The 18,906-nt window shown below is 42.6% G+C and overlaps 1 protein-coding gene across 1 annotated transcript in view; it reads left to right on the forward strand.

Moving 5' to 3' along the window:
• KDM2A (lysine demethylase 2A) overlaps positions 1 to 18,906 on the forward strand; it is a 165,951-nt gene that overhangs the window by 24,130 nt on the left and 122,915 nt on the right. The window contains exons 3-7 of the mRNA XM_040321012.1: positions 1,410 to 1,548; positions 1,630 to 1,708; positions 5,266 to 5,312; positions 7,031 to 7,209; positions 14,195 to 14,301. Of these exons, the coding sequence (XP_040176946.1) occupies positions 1,410 to 1,548; positions 1,630 to 1,708; positions 5,266 to 5,312; positions 7,031 to 7,209; positions 14,195 to 14,301 (551 nt within the window). The remainder of the gene's footprint in view (positions 1 to 1,409; positions 1,549 to 1,629; positions 1,709 to 5,265; positions 5,313 to 7,030; positions 7,210 to 14,194; positions 14,302 to 18,906) is intronic.

The following is an 18,906-nucleotide window of genomic DNA, read 5'->3' on the forward strand; positions in this document are numbered from 1 at the left end:
ATATATATATATATATATATATATATATACACACATACACTATCAGGAAGTAACAAAAGTACACTTACCAAGGCCAAGATGCTGAGGGTGGCTCCCTTTGCGACCCGGCGCGGTCCGCCCCTGAATTGGGAACAGGGGAGCAGACGCACCAGGAGGCACCGGTACCGATGGGAAGGTGAAGGTTCGGTGCGTGAAACAGGAACAACCAGGCAGTAGTCCACTTGGGAATGGCTGAAGATATGGCAGGGAATTCCAGGAGGTCCGGGAAGCAGGGTTGGTAGGAAACAGGGAAATCCAGAAAACAGGCTGTGGTCAAGGAAGTTCAGATAAACAGGGTAGTCCAAAGTTCAAGCCAAAAGGTCAAGGGCAGGTGAGATCAGAATAGTCCAATAGGCAAGCCGAGGTCAAGGTAGGAGAAGGCAGCAATCCGGTAGAGTATAGCCCAGGTCAGGTAAACAGGAACAAGATCAGATAAGGTTTTTCCAGGATCAGGAAACACTCCAAACAAGCGCTGTGACAAACCAGCAACTAGCCACAGGAAAGGGAGAGGTTTAAATAGCCCGCTCAGGGCTCTGATTGGCTGGACGGGACTACAGATCTTGCGCGCCCGTGCACGCCAACACCACGCACGCGCGCGGCGCAAACAGCCGCGATTGCACCGTTCTGGAAGGCAGGTAAGAGTTAGTGCCCTGACATACACATACACGAACAACAAGCTTGACCCCGCTGCCCTTCAGCCAATCCAACATTTTGTGTGGTGCCTAGATGGATGTAGCACCGATCCCAGCTGCATCTGTCCCCTGCCGACTCTATAACAAGGAACTGAGCCGATCACTCTGTTTTCAGTCTTCAAGCTGCAGAGAACTGGTGACTGTCCATCTGTCTCTCAGCTCTCCCCTCCAGCGTTCACTGGAGGGTGCAGGAGCAGCTGGCTCAGGCTCTCTGTGGCTCGCTGAGAGGCTGAGCCTGCTTCAAGCCCAGGCATCTGGATGGATCCCAACCATATGGTCAGGATATTCTCAGAGCCTGGACTGGCTCAGTGACACCAGCCCTCAGCAGACTTTGAAAACAGCTGAAAATTAGTCACAGGAGTGCAGAACGTACTGCACTCCTGTTATCCCCAGGAGAATTATAGCTAAAAAATGAGGGGCGGTCAAGTCAAACCGGCACTTTTAATTTTACAGGTATAAAAAGGCATGCTACCGTGGCAGTACTGTCATCCCATTGTTTTTGGGTAGGTTGAAGGAAAAGTGGGCTTTATTCATTTATTTGTAGGTAATTCTCAGGTTGCACCATGGCAAAGGTCAAGGCTGAGAATGTCTTCTTTTTAAAGCGTGTGGGTAATCTGTTTATGGCGGACTCCTTTTATGTAATGTGATTGTCTATGTGTCGACTTTTCTATCCTCTAGAGGAGCACACGTCGTCGTCGATATGAAGATGATGGCATCTCAGATGAGGAGATTGAGGGCAAAAGAACTTTTGACTTGGAGGAGAAACTTCGTAGCCAGAAGTACAACTCCAACTTTATCATCTTCATGGAGGGAAAAGGTCAGGGGACTAAGTGATGGGAAATAATTCAGGAGGCACAGAAGATTGGTGAACATGCTGTTGACTGTCTTTCTTTTTCAGACTTTAATATGAGGTACATTCAGCAAGGCGGACTCAGGGACCCGCTGATATTTAAAAGTTCTGAAGGACTTGGCATCAGGTAAGTGAGAGGTTAAGGCTTTGCCCCCAGTTTGTCTTGCCCATACATTAGAGTCATATTTTTTATCAGTTCACACAACAAAAAACTATTGGATGGGGAATTGCTAAACAATTTCTTATATTTTCTGATTTCGAGCTGGTCTCTTACTTCATGTCATGAATTTTGAAAAAGAAACAGATCGAAAACATAGAGCTTATAAAGCTAAACTCCAGGCAAACTGGTAAATACACATATGAAAGCGGTTTTACCTGCCTGTTCATGCGGTTCTGGGATTTGCACAGCTCTGCCACACTGCACAGCCTTGTCTGGCAGGGCAGGAGACTTGATAAAACCCCAGTCTTAGCTGCGATCAACAGGGATTGCAGAAGGCTGCCAAGCCAAATTTAGGTATGTGCAATGCTTGCATAAAAAAAAAAATTATATATATATATATATATATTGATGCATCAATGAACACAGAGCTGCTTTCTTCTGTGTCTTTGAAGTTTAGATTTAAGCTCATAGCCATCGCCACTGCACAGAACAATTCAAATCCTTGCTGTATTTCATTGTAAACATTTTTAAATGTTGCTGGTTTAGTTACCTGAATTTGACTTAGCCCTGGTCCACACTAGTGTAGCTTTGAAATCGAGCTACTTTCAGGAGTGTGCGATTTGGGTCTCCAATTTCATTGCGGCTTGTGACTTCATTTAACAGAAGTCAATGCAAGTCGAAAAAGTAGTGCAGGCAATGGGGTGCGACTTGTTATGTGATTTTGAACTGGGGCTTAAAATAATTTTTAAAGGTTTTGCACAGAGCGACCACCGAACCAACTCTTCTGGGGACCCATGCTGGCACTCTTGGCTCCTCCTCTTTTCTGTGTGCCCCCCATAGCAAGCTGCTTGCTATGGGGGCACACCTGCAGACTCGATCCCGAGTCGTGCTGTGTGTGTGTCTGTTGACACAGCACTTTACATGCCCAAAAATTTTAAGCAAGTTTAAAAAATAAAATAAAAATCTAAACATGGATTTATTAGAGGGTTATATTTAACTATTCAAAAAAAATGTTTTTTATTACTGAAGTTCACGACTACTTTAATTGGACCACATCACAACTAGATAATGTACAAGAACTGAAAGCCTGTTAAAAAATAATTTTCTACTCTTGTGAGGGCTCCTGTATAGCCCCTATTTACCGACAAACCCTGAAATGTAAAAATAAAACAAAGGTTTGTCAAGCTTGGCACAGCGACCTAAAGCTGATCCCAAGCTGAGCAAGTGTGTGTGTGTGTGTGTGTGTGTGTGTGTATGTTGCATGTATGTATGTATGTATGTATTTTGACACGGGCACAATTTTTTTTTTTTTTTTTTTTTTAAGGTATTTATCAAAACATATTCAAGCTACAGTTGTTATAAAATGGACTGAAAGTGCGCACTGCCAGGTTTAATTTAAGGGAATGTACATCCAAATTGGAGGAAGGGTTTAGGAATTACAGCTCTTAATGGCCATCCCCTCTTTATTTTATTTTTTTAGTAATTGGACAATTGAATCAAAAGCTGTTTCATGGCCAGGTGTGGGCTACTCCTTCGTTATTTCTTCATCAATTAGGCTGGGTTCACACTACTACACTACTTTCATCCTACTTTGCTCTGTGTTCAATGTTTCCCTATGAGAGCGTCTTGTAGTGTCCTACACAAGTCGGTCCGACTTTGAAAATGCTCCCTGTACTACTTTTGGTCCTACATTGATCCTACTTCAGGCCCATTGAATATCATTGAAGTCGGACCAAAGTAGTATCCTGTTCATGAAAGTAGGATGGATGTAGGACCAATGTAGGATAAATGTAGGACCAATGTAGCAGAGCAAAGTAGGATGAAAGTAGTGTAGTAGTGTGAACCCAGCCATAAGCAGATAAAAGGTCTGGAGTTGATTCTAAGTGTGGTATTTGCATTTTGAATCTATTGCTGTGAACCTACATCATACGTTCAAATGAGCCGTCCATGCAAGTCAAACGGCTCTTTGTGAGGCTTCAAAAACTAAACAAATCCATCAGAGATAGCAGCAACATTAGGAGTTGCCAAATCAACAGTACAATAAATGTACGATGGTTTATTCTGATGAAAGAAGAATGCACTGGTGAGCTCAGCAACAGAAAAAGGCCTTGAGGTCCACGGAAGACAACAGTGGTGGATGAACACAGGATCCTCTCTATGGTAAAAAAAATAACCCATTCAAAACATCTAGACAAGTGAAAGACACTCTCCAGGAGGTGAGTGTGTCATAGTTTACAATCAAGAGAAGACTTCACAAGAGAGAATTCACCACCAAGTGCAAACCATTCATAAGCCTGAATAGAAAAGTCAGATTAGGACATGTAAACAAGCCAGATCCGTTCTGGAAAAGCATTCTTTGGATGGATGAAACTAAGATCAATCTGTACCAGAATGACGGGAAGAAAAAAGTGTGGAGAAGGCTTGGAACAGCTCATGATCCAAAGCACACAACGTCACCTGTGAAACATGGTGTGATGGTACGGGCATGCATGGCTTCCAGTGGCACTGTGTTATTGGTGTTTATTGATGATGTGACAGAAGCAGCCAGGTGAATTATGCAGTGTTTAGAGATATACTGTCAGCCCAGATTCAGCCAAATGCAGCATATTTGATTGGATGGCACTTCACAGTACAGATGGACAATGATCCAAAATACACTGCAAAAGCAATGCAGGAGCTTTTGAAGGAAAAGAAGTGGAATATTCTGCAATCACCTGATCTCAAACAAATTGAGCATACCTGTCACTTGCTGAAGGCAAAACTCAAGACCCACATACAAAGAACTGAAGAGAGCTGCAGTTAGGCTGGATTCACACCTATGCATGTTTAGTGCTTTTTGCACTACAGAACCTGTTCCATAGGAAACCATGTAAAATGGACTGTAGTGCAAATCTGCAAAATGCACTAAAACTGCATAGGTGTGAATCCAGCCTTAGAGCCTGGCAAAGCATCAGAAACTAGGATACCCAGTCTTTGGTAATGACTTCAGGCATGTATTGCCAGTAAAGAATTCTCATCAAAATAGTAATGAACGTTTTATTTTTGATATTCATTTGTCCAATTACATTTGAGCCCCTGAAAATGGGAGGACTGTGCATAAAAATGGTTGCAGTTCCTAAAGTTTGTACTTGATATTTATGTTCAACCCCTTGACTTAAAGCTGAAAGTCTGCACTTTAAAGTTATTTGGATTGTTTGTTTTTCGTTTTAATTTTATTTTGGTGGCATACAGAGCCAAAAGTATGAGAATTGTGCCCATGTTCAAATCTATGTGGACCTAACTCTATGTAGGTGTGTATGTATGTATGTATAAATGTGTGTGTATAATATATATCTCTATCAGAGAAGCCAAGAGATTCCTTGCACCCATTGGCACAAAATACAACCATAAACTTCTGACAATCATGACCACAGTTCAGAATAGTAATGTAAGATTGATGAAACGTATAGATTGGGGTAAGGTTAAAAAGTCTACAGATACATTTTTAGTAAGCTTTTCTTGATTTACTATTGTTCTTTTTCTAGAATGCCAGATCCTGACTTTAGTGTGAATGATGTGAAGTTGTTTGTAGGTAAGTGAAGATGGTTTTTATTTCTTGTGAATGTATGTGGGGCAGCACAGTGGCTTAGTTGTAAGTACTTGTGCATTGCAGCACTGATGTCCTTGATCTAAATCTCAACCACAATGATACCTGCATAGAGTTTGCCTGTTCACCCTGTGCTTTTGGAGGTTTCCTTTGGGTATTCAAGTTATCTTGAACACTCCAAAAACATGCTATCTTTTGTGAACTGTGATGCACCTCCAATTTGAGGTATGAAGATGAGGGGGGAAGGTGTTTGTGATTTAGATCAGGGGAGCAACATAGGGGAACAACACAGCCTCTCCAAAGATAAAGTGCAACAAGTGAGCATTGTTACCCTAGGATAGGGAGTGTATTGGGACTACAAAACTCCTTCCTTACTTCTCCATAAATTTCAGACATGTTTTGTAGTCCACAGAGGTAGCAGGAAACTTTACTGACAACCGCCCCAAGGCAAAGATTACAGGAAGTTATCAGCGTACAAGACTTCTGTCAGGAAACCATTTCCTGCCCAGCTTATTGTCATATGATTTCTGGGCGGGACATTTGTCGTTTTGGGTAGATGTCATATGACGACCTGCCAAAATGCTCCTCAAGGGCTGCACTGTGGCACGATCGGTCAATGGCTGTGTCCTCCGGACACAACCGGTGACTGATCAGTGTACCTGGCCCGCTCTCGGTACCATGTGATTGCTGTGACCAATCACAGCAGATCACATGACAATTGTAAACAATAGATGGCTTTGATTAATGCAATTCATTGTATACAATTGTGTTGCTAGCTGTGATTGGTCACAGTAATCACATGGTACAGATAGGACTAATCAAAGCCCATCTGCACCATGTGATTAGCTGTGGCTAATCAAAGATAATCGCAACAAAAGACACTGAAATTCACTGGTATAAGCAGTCATAATGTGTACAAAAAAATATTGCTCAATTCCCCCAGAGTAGTACAATGTTTATATTTTAACACTGTATTGCTCTGGTCACAGCATACAGTCACCAGTCAGTGTCCCTGATCCACCGCCACGTCAGTTCATATGATGACGCTGTACTGCATTGGTGACGATATATTCTAAAAATGTTGTCAAAAAATTTCAACTTAAAAAAACACCCCGTGCCTCTTACTAAATACCTTGGACTGACTACGTTCCAAACGGGGATCATTTGGGGGATATTTGTACTGTCCTGGTGTTTTAGGGCCTCAAGAAATTAGATGACCCCTCAGTACATTGATATATTTTCAGATATGTACCATAGTTTGTGGACTCTAACTTTCCTACAGACTAAATAATGTACACGGATTTGGATTATTTTCACCAAGGAAATGTAGCAGAATACAGTCTGGACTAAATTTATCAAAATAATTATTTATTTGCAAATCGTATAACAGAAACAAAGAAAAACTTGTGTTTTTTTCTAAAATGTTGGTGTGTTCTATTTAAATTTTTTTAGCAATTTTTTTTTAAAACCCAGTAGTGAATAAATATCGCCAAAAGAAAACTCTCTATGTGAAAATATGACAAAAATTTCATATGGATACAGTGATCATGCAATCTTCTTTCGAATTGTGATAGCGTTGAAAACTGGCCTGGGCAGGAGGGGGGTGAAAGTTCCTGGTATTGAAGTGGTTAACAGACCAAAAGGAATCAAATAAGATACATTTATTGCTAAAGTTTTACATACACTTTAAACTTCTCTTCTAGGAAGCAAGCGCATTGTAGACGTGATGGACGTCGGCACCCAAATAGGAATAGAGATGACCATGGCACAATGGGCAAAATATTATGAAACCCCAGATGAAGAAAGAGAAAAATTATATAATGTAATCAGCCTGGAGTTTAGCCACACCAAGCTGGAGAATCTGGTGCAAAGACCTGCAACGGTGAGCACGTCATCATTGGTTGCTTTCTATACCTGCTGCTAATTTGTGTTTTGTGGCTTTAGGGCCTTACTGACAGTTTGTGGTACTGACACATGACACACCCCTAGGAAGCTTTATACATATCGATTAAATGACCTATTCGATGGGTAAAAAAAAGTTTTAGCAACAAAATATGAATTAAGACCAATTTCTAGGCTTCTTTCTAACTATCTCACTGGCAAAAAGGATATAGGAGAACTGGAGAAAGTGCAGAGAAGAGCAACCAAACTGATAAGAGGCATGGAGGAGCTCAGCTATGAGGAAAGATTAGAGGAACTGAATTTATTCACTCTTGAGAAGAGGAGAATAAGGGGGGATATGATCAACATGTACAAATATATAAGAGGTCCATACAGTGAACTTGGTGTTGAGTTATTCACTTTACGGTCATCACTGAGGACAAGGGGGCAATCTTTACGTCTAGAGGAAAAGAGATTTCACCTCCAAATACGGAAAGGTTTTTTCACAGTAAGAGCTGTGAAAATGTGGAACAGACTCCCTCCAGAGGTGGTTCTGGCCAGCTCAGTAGATTGCTTTAAGAAAGGTCTGGATTCTTTCCTAAATGTACAGAATATAACTGAGTACTAAGATTTGTAGGTATAGTTGATCCAGGGTAAATCCGATTGCCTCTCGGGGGATCAGGAAGGAATTTTTTCCCCTGCTGTAGCAAATTGGATCATGCTCCGCTGGGGTTTTTTGCCTTCCTCTGGATCAACTGTGGGTATGGAGTTGGGTGTATAGGATTTTACTGTGTTTTTTTTTATTTTGTTTTTTGTGGTTGAACTGGATGGACTTGTGTCTTTTTTCAACCTGACTAACTATGTAATGGGGGGGGGGGGGGAGAAAAATACTGGACTGGCAGAGACACTCCCCTTCAATCCAACGTTATCCCTGCAGTACACCTTAGTCTTCATTGTCAAATGATGTCCACTATCACTCATCTCGACTGAGGAAAGACTGTAAGCACAGTGTCCTGACCTCACAGTGCATCATAGAAAATGACCAAGTGTATCATTTGACCAGCCACAAAAGAAAGAAGTTAAAAACAAACAAAAAAAAATCTTCTGGGGAACTTGAGAAGGGGATTAGGGAATTGGACTTAAATTTGGTGAAATTGGTTATTCCTATTTAAAAAGGCATTTAAAGTGGTGTTCTACCCTGAAAAAAAAAAAAAATTCTCCAAAAATCAAAAAAAATAAAATAAATACATTTTTTTTTTTACTTACCCTAAATAGCTGTTGCTATGCGGAAGTCCCGAATCTGCCTCTTCATTCTCCGCGGTGGATTCTCTTCCTCCTCCTACACTCGATTTCTTCTTGTGAATGGGGCGCGCTGCATTCTGGGAACTGTGTGTATCCCAGAAAACAGCCGGCCCATTCACAAAGCGCCGCGCTGCTCGCACATGCGCAGTAGGAAACGGGCAGTAAAGCTGGCGACTAGGACAGGCAAGTGTCCTTATTAAAAGTCAGCAGCTACAGTGTTGGCAGCTGCTGACTTTCATTTTTTTTTTATTTTTTTTTTACCGGACCTCCGCTTCAAAATCAAAATATTCTGCTTTTTGTTTATACTAGACGACCTTGATCAGCTTTGTTACTGGGTGCTACGGTTTACAAATTTAACCTTTAACTCCGGCCGAATGCACGTATGTGGCCTCTGTGTTGTGGGCCTTCATGCCAAGCGGCCGCATATATGCGGCCCTGTGTAAACCACTTGCCTTGCTGAGAGAACGCTCCCTGCCACAGTAGCCGTGGTTACCGCAAAGCTCCCGATGCATACTAGCGATCGGGAGCTTTTGGTCATGTGACCACTGTGAGCCAATCACATGACCAGAATGCCTGCCTCCGCCTCCTGGCGTTTAGAACCCTTAAAGGGCCAGCGGGAGGGGGTTAATTAAAGTTTTTTTAGTGACTTAAAGCTGGCAGTAGATGAGTCAATTTATTATATATTTTTTCCATTCAACCACTGGGTTGAAGGGGAAAAAAAAAAAAGACCTAATTTCCCCATCCACACTCTAGAGGTGGATGTGGGAATCCTCCCTGGTATGTCTTCGTATTCTGATGGTGGGGAGACTTGCCTGCAGACAGAATACATTGATCTGCAGTGTGTTACCTGCAGCTCTGATCGAATGGGGGGCAGTTTGTAGAAAAGTTGATGGTACAGTGACTTATGTTCAAACATAGTGCCCATACAGAGATTGAATTTTGTTCCATGTATGGTCAGCTTTACTCACTGCTATCACAAGTGTTTTGTCTGAATGTTTCAGTATGACGAGTAATGTACATAATGGGGAGTGTCACTGCGCCAAATGGATTAGCAGGTCTCCGCCGGAGACTTCTAGTCTAAATCAAGGTGTAATTTCTCTTGTTCTTTTGACAGAACAGTGTCAGTGGATTTTGCTCCACCCAGTTCCAATCAGAAAGGACATTCACCCAATCCTGAAAGCCTGTCTTCATTCAAGCCCAGACATTTTTCATATAATTCACCAAATCTGTTCTCACCTTCCTTCACCAGGGAGACTTTCTGGCTTCTGTGGACATCAAGAAGGCATACTTCCATGTCTCTCTTTCCGGCGTAACAAAATTTCCTATGTTTTGTTGCGGGGCCCTTACACTACCAGTTCATGGTCCTGCACTTTAGATGATCACCAAAGTGTTGCCCTCAGTATTAGCTGCACTGCGCTGTGGCATTTCCATTGTAGTGTATTTAGACTTCCTTCTTTTAAAGGAACAGTCAGTTTGGGCTGTGTGGGACAACATGGCTTTGGTTGTCCAAACATTTATAGTGGTTAGGCCAGATGCTGAACCTTTAAAAAATGTCCCAGGAATGTCTACAGCTGGACACAGCTTTGGCCAACATGTTTCTTCCACAGGAAAAACTTGTCACTCTTGCCTCAGATTCAAGCTCTGCAGTCCAGGAGTGACCCCCAGTCTCCCTTTTTGTGTATTTATCCTGATGGTGGCCTTCTTTGGGCAGTCCCATTTGCCCAGTTCTATTTCAGACCTCTAAAATGCAGCATTGTGTTGACGTGGGAAGAACCAGAAGACCAAGGCCCTGTTCACACTAGCAATAATAGCAGGAGTTTGGGGTGCATTTTATTTTTTTAAACTCTCCTCAAACTCCAAGTCTGCAATTGATAATATGGATGGCACCCAGTGCTGTTCACTTTCTCAAAGGATGAAGCGTTTGCGTTGATGCACTTCAAAAATAATGTGGAGTTTTGAAGGAGTTAAAGCATCTCAACTCCTTCTGTTCAAATCTATGTGGTGTGTAATGCAGATACAAATAAAGTGCATAGTGCTCAAAAAACACTTGGACACTTCCTGATGACGTTGTGAAGACGAAACGTATGTCAAGGCGCATCCTGGTCACTAGTACTTCCGGTTTCTGTCTTACCACGGTGGTCCACACAGTGTGAGTGGGGAGGCTATTCCTTCCATTTACCTGGTGACAGATGCTGTATACCTCCAGTGCCAAGGAAAGGAACCTACCAATGTAAGCAGCCATTTGGCTCCTGTTTTTTTAAACACATTTTTAAAATTAAACTGTATTGCGCTATGGTCCTGTTTTTTTTTTTTTTTTTTCATTTTTTTTCTGATTGCTACTGTGGTGGAGTATTGGCAAGATTAGTCACATCTCCTCTGATATACCAGCAAGATCACAGACCCACATCGTGTGTATATGTGTATGTATGTACATACACATACACACACACACACGACACCGTATTTATCGGCGTATACCGCGCACTTTTTTGCCCTGAAAATCAGGGCAAAATCGTGGGTGCGCAGCATACGCCGATACCCGCTTTCCCGCGCCGAGTTAGAATACTGCGCCGGCATATACCGAAGGCGGTACACTAGTGTATCGTCGGCCAGTCTCAGCTCCTCTCGCGCTGACGTCCTGGACGTACAGGACGTCAGCGCGAGAGTTGCCGAGCCTGCTCGACGATACACGAGTGTACTGCGCTCGGTATATGTCGGCGCAGTATTCAAACTCGGCGCGGGGAGGACGCCACACCCGACGAAGAGGACGCCCGAAGCCGCAGACGGACCCGCCGATGGACGCCGCGCAAGACACCAAAACTGTAAGTACAAAAAAACTTTTTTCCACAGGAATTGGGGCAACTTTAGGGGTGCGCGCTATACAAGGGAGCGCGCTATACCCCGATAAATACAGTGTGTGTGTGTGTTATATATATATATATATATATATATATATATATATATATATTTCACAATTTCTTAGAACTAGCTAGTTTGGTTATTCCATAGCGCAAGATTCTTCTATTTTTTTTTTTTTTTTCACTGTTCAAGTCTATGGTAACGCATCGACTTATGTTTGCAGTGAGCGTGTATGATGTGCATTTGCAGCACTTTAGGCCTTGTTCACAGTAGCCAAAAAAAAACCTAGGCATCTTTGGTGCGTTTAATGTCAAGTGCGCATAGAGCGTTTGGGGAGCTTTTTTAGCTCCCTTTTAACGCATGTTAAACGTGACACAAACTCCGCGAACAACTTGCATATTAATGCTATAGGCAGATTTTGTTGAACGTCAGTATTTTGATCAAGTTCCGAAGACCAGATTATCCCTAGCTTTGTATTTCTGGAGACAGGTAGGAGATATGTAGTCCACAGAAAGAAAACTGGGAACCCTGTGACTGATAACTGTGCAGTAGAGGTTGAAACCACAATGTTACCAGCTCACAAGATTTTTGGCAGGATCAACAAATATTTTTATAAAACCTATACCATGGAAAATGTAACAGACAAAAATAGAGCAGGTGAGTGAAGTTCACATTAAGCACTTGTTGTTTTTGCAGGACAGGCAATATCTTCTGTATACCTTCATCATAAAACTGGTACTAAAGCAAAAGACCAATGTGTTGCACTACCACTTATTTTCGAGATTTCCTTTTGATTTTTAAAAAAAACTTTTCTAGTTGTTATGGATTACATTGCAGATGATACATCTCTGAAAAAAACTGTGAACCCAGTTGAAACAGAGTATTTCTGGCTTGCATTACCACTGCTCTAATTTTTCAAGATTCTATACAACACACTGAGCTCTATAAACACAGCTCCAATATGAGGTAGCGTCGTGATAATAACTCATTGCATAAATGTAGTTGCATTCCATGCTAATCCAAAAATATAATAAACCGTGCAGTTTTAAAATGAACAGTCCTCTCCACCATTGATTAGGTGTCCTAAAGTCCCACGTTTTTTTATCAAACACAAATTAGAGATTCTTCCACATGTTCCATGCCACTTCACCACGTGAAAAGTGATCAATCCCCAACACTCTTTTGCACTCACCGACTTCTCACCGACTTACCGACTTACTGATAAGCCTAAGCACTTTAAAGAGGTTTAAGCCTGGTACACACTATTCGTTTTTTCTTCAACCTGACGGTTCCGTTCGCACCTGCTGTACTAACCAATCGAGGTTAGTTCAGCGATCTCCCTGGCTGAGCTGTTGTGTTCTGACAGTGTGACGGCCCCACTGCCAGAACACTTCAATCGGGAGTTGGTTCGGATGCTGGTTTTCCAGCATGCATGTCCAACATACACAGGGGCCGAATGTTGACGATTTTTTTTTTAACCGGGCGTTGTCTTCCGACATTCGGTTCGAGTGCACCTGGCTTTACAGGATCTCTGCTCTCTAAAGCTTAACCGTTTCCCTTTTTAAGAGGTTGCTCAGGCAGTCGCAAATATAGGGGGGGGGGAGCAACCAATAGCATGGTACTGTTTGTTTATTTCAGGTACCGTATTTATTGCGGTATAACGCGCTCCCACGTATACCGCGCACCCCTAAAGTTGCCCCCAATCCTGTGGGAATTTTATTTTTTTTGTACTTACAGTTTTGGTGTCTTGCGCGGCGTCCATCGGCGGCCTCGTCAGGTTCGGCGTTCGTCTGCGGCTTCGGGTGTCCTCTTCGTCGGGTCCGGCGTCCTTCTGCGGCTTCGGGTGTCCTCTTGGTCGGGTCCGGCGTCCTTCTGCGGCTTCGGGTGTCCTCTTCGTCGGGTCCGGCGTCCTTCTGCGGCTTCGGATGTCCTCTTCGTCGGGTCCGGTGTCCTTCTGCGGCGTCCTCCCCGCTCGTTTCCCGCGCCGAGTTGGAATGCTGGGCCGACATATACAGAGCGCAGTACACTCGTGTATTGTTGGCAATGCTCAGCTACCCGCGCTGACGTCCTGTACGTCCAGGACGTGAGCGCGGAAGGAGCCGAGACTGCCCGACTATACCCGAGTGTACTGCGCTCGGTATATGTCGGCGTAGTATTCAAAACTCGGCGCGGGTATCGGCGTATACCGCGCACCCACGATTTTGGGGCAAAAAAAGTGTGCGGTATACGCCGATAAATACGGTACTTGTATAGCGCCGTCTATTTACACAGCACTTTACATATACAATGTATATTCACATCAGTCCCTACCCTCAAGGAGCTTACAACCTAAGGTCCCTAACACATTCATACATACTAGGGTAAATTTAGACAGGATTCGATTAACCTACCAGCATGTCTTTAGAGTATCATACAAGTATTCCATTTCACATAAAGAATGGCACTTAAAGAGACAGTAAAATACAGCCCATTAAAAATGCCATGCAATGTTCCACTTATGATCTTGCCTGAACAGTTTGTGGCTGGCACTACATCACTTCAGTGGAGGCCTGACATCGCTTTGGTTGTCTTGCAGTCCAATGCTAGCACGTTTCATCCGACGACTTCTGATGGATCCATACCTCTCAGCTAGGTTTATAGAGCTCCGTGTGTTGTATCTACTTATATCTAAGGTGGCAGCAGTGACATTTACAAGTTTATATTTTGTCCATTGTTCACGATTTTATAGGTTTTCATATTTTGATCACCCAGTAAGTTTGAGTGCCGCAGAGTGAGTGGTAATTGTGTTTAAATTTTTCAAGATTTGTTTTTCTGTTTCGCCACAGGTGGATCAGATAGACTGGGTGGACAACATTTGGCCAAGGCATTTAAAGGATAAACAGACTGAATCCACCAACGTCATCCAGGAAATGCAATACCCCAAGGTGCAGAAGTGAGTGATGGCTGCATATCACAGTTCATTATAGTGCATTTTAGGGCATGTTTACACTCACACTTGCTGTAATATACCCACCCATGCATTGTGTCGGTGGAAACCAAGAGATTGGAGCCCTGGGCTCCCTCTAGGGTTAATCATGTGACCGTATCATAGAGCACTGGCCACATGGTCTCTACCTGGTAAGGTGAGATTAGTTCTGAATCCCTACCGTTTTCTGGTATTCTACTGTCTCAGGGGCACAGTCCTGTTCCTTTTTGTCAATGGAAGAATTTTCTTAAGCTATTTCTGGTTTTCAAGATCAATTCTTAACTGTTCTCACTGCTTGGCTCCGCTCTCTCCTTCCCCCTCCTGACTTTTTGCGAGGGATACAGAAAAGGATAAAGCTGTCAAGGCCCAGGAATTCTCTGTAGATGAATCCTCCCAGGATACATCTCTGGGGCTGTCTCAGACTCAAAAGACCATGAGGGACTTTCTAGTGGACATGATGTGCGCTAACTAAAGTTGCCAATTCTGGAATCCTCTTTTTCCAAAAATCAATAGATTTGGGACCTAGCAGCTGCGAAAACATCCCATATCTTTTCTTGTTCACTCTCCCTTGCAGAAAGTGGTGTATGTCGATCCGGCTGTTGCCCGTGCCATTTCCTACTGGAATGAGGATATCAAGGATACCTACCTACACATCCCAACTTTGCCGCCTCGTCAGTGGTTTCTGCAATTTACAGTCAAGAATCTCCATTGTCGGTTTGTGGTGCAGAGTTTTGGCCTGTTCACAGCCTCCAAAATGTTTACCAAGGTGTTCCCATTGTGGGCTACCTGGATGACTTGCTTTTTAGAGAACAATTGGCTCAGAAGCTGACATCAAATGTTCAGCTGACAGTACAGGTATTGAAAATATTTGTTTTGGTGTTGAACTTTTCAGAAGTTGGCCTTGATTCAGACTTAACACCAGGAGTTTTTAGGCTTAGTCCTAGACATGGCACTAGCAAAGGCTTCTGCTGGGGAAAAAAAGCCTGAATTTTATTCTAAGTGGAGTCCCTGAGGTTTTTGGACATGCATGAAGATGCTGGGGAAGATGGTGTAGGTATCTTCAATGCTGGCCCCCTATGGTTTGTTTAATTCCAAAGATGTTCAGCTCAATATCCTGCGGGTATGGGACAAACGTTCGGAGTCCGTGCCAATGCACATGACTCCCAATACAAGGTTGGCTCTGGAATGCTGGCTATCCACACAAATGCTGGAGACAAAAAAATCTGTTCCCTTTTTTTTTTTTTTTTTTTTTTTTGTATTCTTTATTTTTGTGTTTTCTTTCAAATATACAGAGAAACGGCATTCATTACAATGCATTTTATAAAGCAATCCTGATAAATATTTCTTTATCATCGGTTATACTTTTCAGTCTACCATGACAAACATATAAATTCTTAAATTCTCTCCTTTTTTTTTTTTTTTTTTTTTTTTTTCTTCTCATTAGTCCTGTTCTTTCGTTATCTGTATTGAACTGCTGTAACTCCCTGTTATTTTCCTTCCCACCCCTCCCCACATACCCAAGGCTCCATCCCCTGGGATTTAGAAACAGTTTAGATATATAACCAAAAAAAAAGAAAAGCAAAAGAAGAAGAGGGAAAAAAAATATAGATTAAAAAAATCTCCCCCTACCCCTCTTTTTCTCTAAAGATGAAATAGGGGTTCCACATTTCTCTATTTATCCTCCTGTTCCCTCATACTCGTAGTAAGACTCTCCATTTGCTGGACCTCCGCTATTTTCATAATCCATTGTGTTCTAGTTGGAGAAGCTGTGCTTTTCCAGAGAGCTGGCATGCATGCTTTCGCGGTTACGAGCAAATTTCTCACCAATGATTTTTTTATACTTTTCTATTGAGAGCGGGATGTCAAACAAAAAGAAAGTGGCTGTTTTTTCTCCAAGAGATACATTAGTAATTTCCTTTATGGTATCAGTAACCATCTTCCAGAAGTCTTTTATTCCTGGGCAGTCCCAAAAGATGTGCATCAAGGTACCCTCTGCACCTTGACATCTCCAACACAGGTTGGATACCTGTGGGTAGATGCGATTTTAGCACAACTGGAGTTCTATACCATCTGCTCAGAATTGATATCCCCCTTCTTGATATCTCGTTGCTAATGAGGACTTATGTGTATATCTGAATATCTTTTTTTTTTTTTTTTTTTTTTTTTTTTCTGTGTCTCTGAGAAGGTGATCCCCCCCCCCAGGTCTGTTTCCCAGGCCTGGATAAAACCCAGTTCTTGTGGGGCCTTTAACTCGCTCACCATAGCATATAACGCATGTCTCACTACTTCCCCCTTCAAACATAGCTTCTCAAACTTGGACGGGCTCGATATTTCTCTTGCTTGTATAGAAATTGATCGGAGGAAGGCATTAAGCTGCATTAACCTAAATGGATCTAGTTCCTCTGAGAATGCACGATCCATCTCATCTCTAACTTGGTTATTTTTCGAAAAGTCTACTTTTACCCTGTCGTTTTAGGTGCAAAAACTTTTTATCTTTTATACCCTGTGCAAATCCTGGGTTGCCCATAACTGGGATCATCGGACTCCAAAGCATATCCATTTTAATTTTTTTAAATGTCTTTTTAACCGAACTTAGCGTTGTCCCCACTGTTGCATGTTGCCTTACTACCTTTGGTATAATTGTAGCTCGAACATTGGAAGGGGTCCTTCCCTTCCTTGGGTATTAGTTATATGCGCCATCAATGTTTCCTCTGGCATCTTTTGCCCTTCTCGGATCGAGTTAAAAGCCTCCAAGAATCTGGGTGCCAGTTTATCAACAAAAATGTTATAGTAAAGTAGAGTGAACCCGTCCGGGCCTGGGGCTTTCCCCGGTTTCAATGTTTTAAGGGCATCTGTGAACTCTTTCATGGTAATTGGGCCATCGATGTCTTCTGCTTCTTCATTCGGCAGTCTAGGCATTCCTGAGTCCTCTATGTATTCCTTCACTTCCACTCAATTGGGTCTCCTTGGAGTCCATTGTTGGTCCCCTAACTGATATAGGCTTACATAGTAGTCCCTGAACGCCTTTGTGACTGCCTGGGATGAGTTAACTAATACATCCCCCTGTGTTTTAATTTTTACAATATAATTTCTTGCCCTCGTTTCTCTGAGTGCGTTTGCCAGCATCCTGCTCGGTTTGTTACCCTACTCATAGAAAGCCCGTCTGCACTGGGTCATCGTGGCTTTAACTTTATCCATTAATAATAGATTCAACTCCTCGCGCAGACGGGTTAATTTTTCCTCGGTATGGCTTGTTTGCGATTTCTTATGTGTCATTTCCAGATTACGGATCTCCCCGAGCAAGGACTCTAGCCTAATCCCCATTCGTCGTTTTCTCCGTGCCCCTAATGATATCAAAATGCCTCTGATATAACATTTATGTGTTTCCCACAAACATGTTGGGGACACTTCTCCCACCTCATTTAATGCAAAAAAAAGTATCCAATTCCTGTGCTATCCGTGTCTTACATTCTGTCTCTTTTAGTAGAGTCTCATTTAGTTTCCATTGCCAATCTCGACCTGTTGTTTCTCCCCATTCTACTGTACAGTTATTTGGTGCCTGATCCGATAGCGTGCGTGTGCCGATGGAGGTCTCGACAATGCACTGCAGAGTATTTTGTGTTTTGCCGAAAAGAAAAAGGAATCCCTGTCGTGCACGTGGAGAGTTCTCCAGCTATCCCTAATTTGCAGTTCCTGGAGTAATCTCTTTGCTTTTTGTAGTTTCACATATGATAAGTGGGAGGTGCCCTTTGACACATCCAAAGTAGGGTCCAGTGCCATATTTAGGTCTGCTCCCATCAGCAAGATCCCCTCTTTATTTTGGCGTACTATAGTCAAATATGTCTCCAGTGCCGCCACTTGGCCCTCATTAGGTAAATGGAGATTCACCAATGTAACTTTTTGATCATATATGAGCCCTTTTACAATAAGGAGTCGTCCTTCCTCATCTGTAATTGTCTTTGTTTCTTTCCATGGTAACTGTTTTGCTAGTATAATCGATACCCCCTTTGCTTTTGATGTCTGTGATCCGCTGTGACCCACGGACTCTGCACAGATGGTCAATCCAGGTGATGATGGCTGTATCAATCCTGTTCGGACGAACACCTCCAATCGAGGAACCAGGTGGATGTAGTTTAATGATGCAGGTCAGATGGCCACCCTCAATAAACAGGTGGGGCAAGTGTGGTCATGAAAGTAGAAAAAAATGGTGCAAATCAAACTTAAACCAATGAAGGTTTTATTTGAAAGGTATGTAAAAAATACATAAAATCACGTGACCGAAAATAAAAAGCAGTATAGGGTGCTAGTGTAGCGGTACCCGACGCGTTTCGGCTAAAGCCATCAGGATTGATACAGCCATCATCACCTGGATTGACCATCTGTGCAGAGTCCGTGGGTCTGTTGAGACCAATAAGCCTTTCAGACTTGCTGTTTGTACAAACACGCAAGTCTACAACATCCGGTAAGAGTACCCATTTACTCTAATTTTTTGATGATAACTGCAGACAAATACACAAGATTATTATCCATTTATTTGAACTGTGCATCATTCACCATTTGGAGCAATCCATT

Source organism: Rana temporaria, chromosome 8, assembly GCF_905171775.1.
Source record: "Rana temporaria chromosome 8, aRanTem1.1, whole genome shotgun sequence".
Classification (NCBI taxonomy): Eukaryota; Metazoa; Chordata; class Amphibia; order Anura; family Ranidae; genus Rana; species Rana temporaria.